This window comes from Falco biarmicus, chromosome 6, assembly GCF_023638135.1.
Source record: "Falco biarmicus isolate bFalBia1 chromosome 6, bFalBia1.pri, whole genome shotgun sequence".
NCBI classification, from domain to species: domain Eukaryota; kingdom Metazoa; phylum Chordata; class Aves; order Falconiformes; family Falconidae; genus Falco; species Falco biarmicus.
The window spans coordinates 76,300,774-76,309,243 of record NC_079293.1 but is presented as its reverse complement, the minus strand read 5'-3'; the positions used below and the strand labels follow the sequence as shown (position 1 = coordinate 76,309,243).

At 42.0% G+C, this 8,470-nt stretch overlaps 1 protein-coding gene across 4 annotated transcripts; it reads left to right on the top strand.

The window, feature by feature from the left end:
- Nucleotides 1-1,042: 1,042 nt before the first annotated feature.
- On the top strand, nucleotides 1,043-6,154 carry CENPQ (centromere protein Q). 4 transcript variants are annotated; one of them, XM_056343052.1, is made up of 8 exons: nucleotides 1,043-1,214; nucleotides 1,942-1,996; nucleotides 2,619-2,730; nucleotides 2,997-3,065; nucleotides 4,282-4,411; nucleotides 4,677-4,796; nucleotides 5,074-5,151; nucleotides 5,593-6,154. In XM_056343052.1, the coding sequence occupies exons 1-8, from the start codon at nucleotides 1,092-1,094 to the stop codon at nucleotides 5,719-5,721; spliced, it is 816 nt and encodes a 271-aa protein (XP_056199027.1). In that variant the 5' UTR covers nucleotides 1,043-1,091; the 3' UTR covers nucleotides 5,722-6,154. The 4 variants fall into 4 exon arrangements, with proteins under 4 accessions (XP_056199027.1, XP_056199026.1, XP_056199025.1 ...); XM_056343051.1 differs by having other exon boundaries at nucleotides 2,616-2,730; XM_056343050.1 differs by having other exon boundaries at nucleotides 1,044-1,214; nucleotides 1,939-1,996.
- The last annotated feature ends 2,316 nt before the right edge of the window (nucleotides 6,155-8,470 follow it).

Sequence of the window (8,470 nt, the reverse complement as noted above, 5' to 3'; positions counted from 1 at the left end):
GTCCCCGGCCACTCGGCGCTACCTGCTCCCGGCCCCGCCGCCGCCTCCCAGCGCACCCCGCAGCGCGCATGCGCGGAAGGCCGCGCCGCGCCTCGCCCCTCTGGCGGGAGGTGGGAGCGCGCACTGCGCGTGCGCTCGCCTGCGCGGGAAGGCGGGGGGCGGCTGAGGCGGGGTGAGGCGAGGTTAGCGGTGAGCCGCCGGGAGGTTTCGTGGGGGTTCCCGCGGTGTTATCCGGTAGCGGCGGGGAGCGGGAGTTTGGGGGTCTGAGGGGGTCGTGGGTGGTGAGGACTACAGCTCCCGGCGTGAGTGTGGTTCGGCGGGGCGGGGCCGGGCCGCGGCCGTGGCGGGCAGCGTTGCGTGGTGGCAGTTACAGTCCGCGCCTCGCTCTCTGCGGTGGGTTGCAAATGCTGTCCCGGAAAGCCGGTACTGGAGGCGGGTGTTATTTACCTGGCGAGCCGTGACGGGGTTTCCGCGTGAGGGAAGAAGTGGCCTGAGGGGATGAAAGGAAAACTGAATACATCTGAGTCGTCATGCTTAAGAAAGAGAAGGCTACTGGGATATAATGATTATTCTCTTCTGCGTGGCTTCTTTTTTTCTCTATACTGAGTAAGAAAAGAAGCTACAGGATTAAACTGCAGCAAGGTTAGGTGCTAGGGTAAAAAGTTCTAGTAATGTGATAGCCACGCTGAACTGCGCTGAATGATTTAAGAGTTTCTGTTGTTGGATGCCTTCAAGAACAAATTAGTCTGTTTTCAGTGCAGTTACTGTTGTGTTGCTATTGCTGCCATTTGGCATATGGACTTACTGGCTTTTAGGTTTAGAAAGATGTGTGGAACATACACAAACATTTGTCTAAAAGCCAAATAGAGATGCTTTTTTCATGGTCCTACACTGGGATAAATATGCAAGATTTAGGTTTTTAGTTAAAAAAAAATGCAAACATTTGGGCTTATTTAGCATTGGGTGTTTCTGTCATTTTGCTTTTTAATGTATGCTTTGTACTGTATGGATTATAATTGCTGGATTTTAATTTTGGTTTTGTTTCTTCCGGTTCCATTTGGCTTACATGCCACTACACATCTTACAGTAAAATGAGAGGGACTGCTTGTTGGGTATCAGCAAAAAACTGGTTTACATCAGAAAATCAGCAAGGGCCATCCAGCAAAACAAAAGGAACAGATGGAGAAGGAAGACCAAAAGGACAAAAAAGAAAGGTAACCATTATTTTGGATCAAACAAATTAAAAAAGTAATGAAAGAAAAAAAAAAGAAGCGTTTTTTGCCCAGTTTTTACTGGCATTTATAGAGAATATTTCATTAGCTAAATGTCGTCCTCTTGAGGAAATGTCCAGTGTGAACAGATCTTTTGAGTCCCACTGCCTTAGCTGCTGTCTGGTTTCCAGAATTTCTAGTTGCGTGCTACCATGCCTGTGACAAGTAGAGGGAAGCATTCCCTGGTTATTAATGAGAAGGCAAGCTGGCTGTGCAGTTCTGAAGAACTGCATAGCATCTCTTTGAACAGTCATAAAGTCACAGTTCACTCAGCTCAGTGTATTAAGTTCTGGAAAATATTCTATGCGTGTCTCAGGATTGTCCTAGGCAGCTTTCTGTTGGCGAGAGCTTGCTTTACCTCTGAACTTAGGAACAGTGTCATCTCAAGATGTGGATGGATAGCCATACGTTTGTGTGTTCCTTATTTCATGACCTCATTCTTGGATTGGGAGGAATTAAGACAGGGAATTGCTCTCCTTAACCTGCATAAGATAAATTACTGTTTCACAGCTCAAAGTCTTTTTTGAGGTCAGTGTCAACAGCTCTCTGTCGAGCACTAACATGCTTCCACAGAACATTTATAGCAGGTTGCTTGTAGTAGATGAATGGTTGAGCAGCAGAGGATGTTGCAAAATTATCACATTTGCTGTACATTTTTTCTTTTCAGCAGGTCACTCAGACGGTCAAAAGGAAAGCTAAGGAATACGGGGACTATTCCCCTGCAGGTGGGATTGTATTCTTATGTTTGTCTTGTACAAATCCAGTGGTTTGAAAAAACCACTGAAAGTAGAAGTAACTGTAATGTTGAAACCATGGATGTCTGAGATGTCACTGAAATAAGTTTCAAAGTTTTCTTTCTGGACAGTAACAGTGGGTATTTGCAATACAGTCTTAGCCAGTGTGCATTCATATAATATGTGTTGTATATGCACGTATTAATCATATGCTTTTGTTTGCAAGTAGTGTTCTTTTGTAAAATTCACAGAATGGTCGGTGTTGGAAGGGACCTCTGGAAATCACCTAGTCCAACCCCCTGCTAAAGCAGGTTCTCCTAGAGCAGGTTGCACAGAGTGGCATCCAGGTGGGTTTTGAATGTCTCCAGAGGAGACTTCACAGCCTCTCTGGGCAGCCTGTTCTAGTGCTGTATCACCCTCAAAGTAAAGAAGTTTTTCCTTGTATTAAGGTGGAGCTCCCTGTGCTGCAGTTTGTGCTTGTTGCCCCTTGTCCTGTTGCTGGGCACCACTGAAAATAGCCTGGCCCCATCCTGTTAACACTCACACTTAAGATATTTGTAGACATTGATAAGATCCCCTCTCAGTCTTTTCCTTTTTTCCTTTGTGTTAGCAGGAGAAGGTCCTTCAAAAAAGGTGAAGCTAACCAGTGCTGAAATGGCATCTTGGCAGACTCTCTCAGAGAGCAGTAGGTGGTTTCTGGAAACTGTAATGGATTCAGTAATACTGTAAGTGCCAAATATCCTGGCGGTGGCTCTTTGTTTCCACAAGGAGTAAAGTAAAAATCATAACATTGCTTGAGCTGGAAAAGCTTTGGAGCTTTTTTTTGGGTAATATGGTTGGCTGTGTATATTTTTGTCCAGTATAATATAATAATTTCTATGTGAAGCTGGGAAGTTTTAGCTAGAGAAGTTACAACTCTGTTACTTTATTTGATGAGTTCTCTGTGCTTGCAGGCTTTGTGATGAAAATTCTGCCTTTATTTTCTTTCCAGATCTATTTTGTGCCAAAATAGTGAGAAAAAAAAGAATGTTCAGAAGCACCTCAATTTACTGAAAGAAAGGTAAGAAATCAAAATTAAAAAAAGAAAAAGGTGAGAAAAGTGATTTAGTTTAGCTAGTTGTTTTGTACCATGCTTACAGAATTGCTCCTGGGAGCGATCATTTAGGAAATCTTGGAAAGGAGAGTTGATGCAAAATCAAGGAGGGAAATACCTTGACACTGTGTTGATTCAAGTCAACAAGGAAGAGTTGTTGGAAGACCCACTTTAACTACTTCTATATGAGTAACAGAACCTGGGAGGTATTCTTAAGAGCTCCTTGAATCAGCTTTGTACTCTACCCAGGGTTTAAATTTTTGGGCAACTATTTATTTTATTCTCATTTTATGGTAGTGGCAGGAGCAGATACAGCTAAATCTTCCTAAATGCTAATTCATTTTGTGACTGTTGAAGTTACTTCTAAGAGAAGTGAAATTTTGTGTTGAGGCATAACTTGCAGCCTTTTTGTTTCCTTCTGGGAGTAATTACATATGCTTGAGTGTCTGAGAATTTGGGGGGGGGGGGGTATACCAGGATTTTACTGACATAGAGCCTGAGCTCATACGTCGCTTTCTTTGTGTGTACAGTACCTCAAGACTCAAACATGAGGAGCTAGTTTCTCATAAATGGTTTTCTTTTATTTTTTTGTTTTGTGATTTGTGACCTGTTTAATTTCTCAGTTGCCAAACTCCTGCAGTCTCATCTGTGATGCACAGGAACTCTGGCAGTTTGGTGTATCTAACAGCTTCAGATCCAGCTTGGAAGGATTCAGGTCTTCTTCAGAATCAGAAGGACCTTTGAGAGCAAGCTAAAACACTTCCCCTGGCATAAAACTATGTCACGTTTGATTTTGCTAGGATAGTCTTTGCTTGGAAGCAGTTAAAATTGAATATTTTAGAACTTAGTTTTACTTTGAAAAGCAGAACAGTCAGAACTGGGTAAATATTACAGTCAGGGAGTGTTACAGGTCAATGGGATAGAAACACCACAATGTCAGTGTAATAGTAAAGGTTGGAATGGTGGGATTTCTTGATCCTGGTTCCTTCCTTAGCCATATATTCCACGTGATTTTGGAAAACAATTCAAGACAGCTTTTCTTCCTGTCTGGATCCTTTTACTTCACTGGCAGCAATTGGGCTGAACTGAGATTAGTTTTTCCCCAGAAAAGTCATTAGGCAGTTTTCTTCTTGCTTTGCAAAGTCATCCAAACAAGTCATGTTTTCCTTTTTCTATAACAAAGGGTGCTGAGATTTTTCAAGACTTTGAAGGTGCCCCCAGGGAAGCTGGGCAACCTGAAGAATGTCCTGAGCCTTCTAATGGCAGAGAAACAAATGCTTGAGACAAATGAAGAGTCTTTGATACAATTGCAGGTATGAAAGGCAAGGAAGGGAACAAAAGTATCTTACCCATCTGCTGCTGCTCAGCGTGTGTTGTAACTTTTTAGTAGACAGGCTGCTGGCTATGTCTGTGCTGTTGTGGAGGAGTTGTCTATTCATTGTCACCCACCCTTGCAACAAAGCAGTGTATCTTTTTGAACTTTTAAGTGACTCAGCTGATGCTGATGATCAGTATCTTATACACAGAAGGCTCACCATCTCTAAATTCTGTTCTGGTTTTGTGTCTATCTTGTCTTAGGAAGAAATAAATGCAGCTGAGCGATCAGCAGAACATACCAAAGAAACTATAAGTGACCTGCAGTACAAAATTCAGGTGCTCAAGAACCAGTTAGAGGAAGATGAAAAAAAGGCCAGGAAGGTATTTCATTTCCAATAGATGCTGCTGCACTCTAACCTAGAGGAATGGGCTAGCTTCCAGCACTGTCCCATACAAGCTGTTTCTGCAGAGTGTGTTGTATAAGGAATGCCGTATTTGCCTCTGGGAAGGTCTCTTTTTTTCTGTCTTCCCAACCTCAGTTGCAAAATTAAAAAGTTTAGTTCTCAGAAGCTGGATAATAACAGCTAGTTTTTCCTTCTTGTGTGCTTGATGTGTGATTTTGGGTTATTTTTTTACTCTTTTTTTTTTCCCTTTCTAGATATTCCAGGAGAATAGCAGTGGAGCACTTCACCTGCCAGAACTCCCCAAGCGCAGTTTACAGGCACCCATTTTGCAGGTGAGCATGGAATATATTTTCAGAGACACCTGGGCTAGGAGAAGGAAGGCAACAGAATGTGCTTTCATCGCTTAACCTCTGTTAGAGGAGGTAGTGCTGAAATTCTGAAGTATCTGAAAGTTCTCTCTCTTTTTCTTTTTTTTTTTTCTTTCCATTTAGACCTGTATGCTTATGTTTTTAAAACGGAGCAAAACCCTAGGAAACCTGCCATTTAAAGGATCCTGTGCCTTTTCCTAGCAACCCTGTGGTCCTAGAGAACCTGTAGCCATTCCTGAACTGTATCTCTCTGTAACTGATGGAAGGAAGGCTGTCTTGTTCTGGGTCTTTGAATCTTTTTATTTTAGCTGTATTTAGGTACAGCTAGATGGCATGACAGTGATGTTTCCGCTGGACTCGGTGGAAGCCTTTTTCTTTTTTTTTGTTCTTTCTTTCATTCTTTAGGAAGAAATTTTGAAGATAAAAAATCAAGAAGGTCTTTTGCAGGATATGAACACTATCCAGCAGTCAGCTGACTTGAAGAACATATTAACCCTCATTGAAAAGACCTATGAGAAGGTGGACTTCCTTTGAAGATGACCTAGGCCAGCATGCTGTGTTACTTGAAGCAGCAGGATGCTGATCATGGAAACAGTCTTTTCTTCCTAATGGCTTTGCTGTTGTGACTGCTGAATTTTGGTGAAAACACTTTCTATGAATATTGGTATATAAATCAGTAGATGCATTCTGGGACTCTAGTGATTTAAATAATCAATCAAGGTTTTTTTGGACCTGTGATGACCTCTAATGGTTATATATACTGTCTTAGGAGAAGGGAGGGAAAGGGATGCTGGGTTTATTTGGGCATTTTTTATAGAACAAGGCAACTTTTTCCATTACATTTGAACTTTTATATCACATCTGTAAATCATTTAAGGCAATCTCTTACCAAACTAACTCTTGTTTTGGAGTTAAATCCTCTTTAAAGCTGAAACATAGTAAACGTAGTAAAAATATGATTATCTAATGCTCAGTTGCAAATCTGCTATTTGACTTTCTTAAAATTATTCATTTCCCTGCCATGGTGGATTTTTATTAAAAAATTATCAAATGCATGAGATGCTTCCCCCTCTGCCATTTTTGTATTCATTACTTCAATAAAAAAAGACATTCACACTTGGTTTATCCCACCTCCAAGGTATGACCACCCCTCACCGAGCATGCGCTTTCTATTTTTTATCAGCTGTATCTTTAAACAAGAAGCGAGAGAATTTTACACCAATCAGTAATATAAGAATGTATGCCTACAGTCACTCAAGCTCCACCTGAGAGTAAAGAAAAGTATAAAAGGTGAATGAATGAGCGGAGAAGCGGGGGAGCACTCCGTTGGAACTTCTGGGATCAGTCAATGAGCTGAACCTGTGTTCTTCCCCCGTAGGGACACCTGCTGGGTAAGAACTTTGCCTTATGAGCACTGAATAACTAACTCATGGTGGCTGTTATTAGTGATTATAGTTTGGTTGTATATCACTTCAAGCTTGTTTTTGCAGACAGTCCCTACCACCGGCAATCACAAATCTGGATTTGTCACTATTTTATATTAATAAATAGTGTTGTTCCGTAAACTGTTAGTATTAGTCCTTCATGGGCACTAGCAGTTGCCAGCCATGGGTGACATAACCAAATCAATCGGGAAGACTCGTTGAGGGGTCCCCATGATGCTGTTGGTGCATTTTCCTAAACAAGTCAATCTAATCACCCTCCAATCCGGTGGGACTGTTTGGTGAAGGGCCCCTGTAATGGGACACTGCAGACTGGTCAGGCACAAGTGTCTCTGCTTTCCTGTGGCACTGATAGATCAAACACTAGGGGTCGAGGAAAATTTCCCCGCTCCTGCCTTCCATGTGACACCTTGTAAATGCAGTGTAAAGCTGTTACCAGCAGTGGAGGTGCTGCATTACAGGGCTGGATAGTTGTGGAAGCAAGACATAATTTTATTTTTTCCTCCTCACGTGGGGTGATTTTGTGATAGGCTGGCTGTGGATGTCATTACTTCAGGGTTGTCATACGCACGTGAAGAGAACAACATAAAACAGGAGCATAAATCCAGCCTTTTAGGATGTCTTAGCTCAGCTTCCTTGGTGGTGGATACCCTTGAGCAGAGCTGCAGAATGATCAGATTGTGGTTTCTGATGAGATCGGAGGACTCTTCTAGCAGCAGGTTCACTGTTGATCGGTGTGTGTGGAGCTGTAAACTTGTGTGATTTGACCTGGGAGCATAGGGTACTCTTCAGTTTCACAGACCTTGGCTTCAAGTAGCTAAGTTTTAAGCCACAGATAAGGTAGAGCAGGGATATCAGTCTGTATCCCGTATCAACCCTTCCTCATGTTCAAAGGAAACATCTTTCTGCATCTGCTCTCCCGTAACAATTGGATGTTCCTTCTTTATTGGCTCCTCTGACTTGTTGTTGTTAATTTAGGTATTTATGTATTTATTGTTGTTATTTAAAATTGTGTTGTCAAACAACACAAACAATGTGGTTGTCAAGTCCAAATCAAAAGGACAGTATGGGTTAGTATCATCAAACTGGACAGACTGGAACAACTGAAAAATCGGTCAAAGGGTGAACAGGTCTGCCGCCTCAAAACGACGCTTGGGGCCGCTTGGCTGGGTTCGTTTTCTCTTTGGCAGAATATGTCGCTGTTTATCTCAGGCTCTTATTTCCTTCATTGTATGAAGCTTGCCACTGGGAATGAGAACCGACTACTTTAATTTCACTACCACTAAGAAGAAAAAGGATAATTATAAAGTATGTGCAAAGCAGATAATTTACTGGTATGAATGCAAAGAGATCAAGTGTCTTAATGAAAAAATTAAAGGTTCTTGCTAGAGCCTATACCATTGCACAAGCCTTTCGACACTTTATTAACTAGGCTTACAGAGTCCCTCCTCTTCTGAAGGTGTGGCTGGATCTGGCTTTTATTTCCATGCTCCCCAAAAGAAAGAAAGAATAAAGCTTTTAGGAGTAGTATACCGGTTTGGAACAATTTGGATCAATGAAATTATAGTTTTAAGATTCTGGGCAAGGGGTCTCATCATTCCCCTTGCAGAAGTGGCCACAAAGAGAGTGCATTTTATTGTCTCCTCACTTCAAGTTCACCATTGCACTTTGGAAGGACAAGCTACAAGACTGAAAGCAGGTAAACGATCGAGTGGTCTGTCGGTGCAGTATTTGTTTTCAGTCTGAACGTTCCTCTAGGCATAGAGGTATAAGAACTGTTCTTAATTGAAAATAGCTGTATATTCAAACACATATCAACGCTGCTTTAGGTGTAGTTGCAT

Excerpts from the sequence above, each read along its gene's own strand:
- CENPQ (XM_056343048.1), top strand. The coding sequence starts at position 1,092 with ATGAGAGGGACTGCTTGTTGGGTATCAGCAAAAAACTGGTTTACATCA. Across the intron at positions 1,997-2,615 it reads CGGGGACTATTCCCCTGCAG|CAGGAGAAGGTCCTTCAAAA; the intron begins GTGGGATTGTAT and ends CCTTTGTGTTAG. Across the intron at positions 3,066-4,281 it reads CTCAATTTACTGAAAGAAAG|GGTGCTGAGATTTTTCAAGA; the intron begins GTAAGAAATCAA and ends TCTATAACAAAG.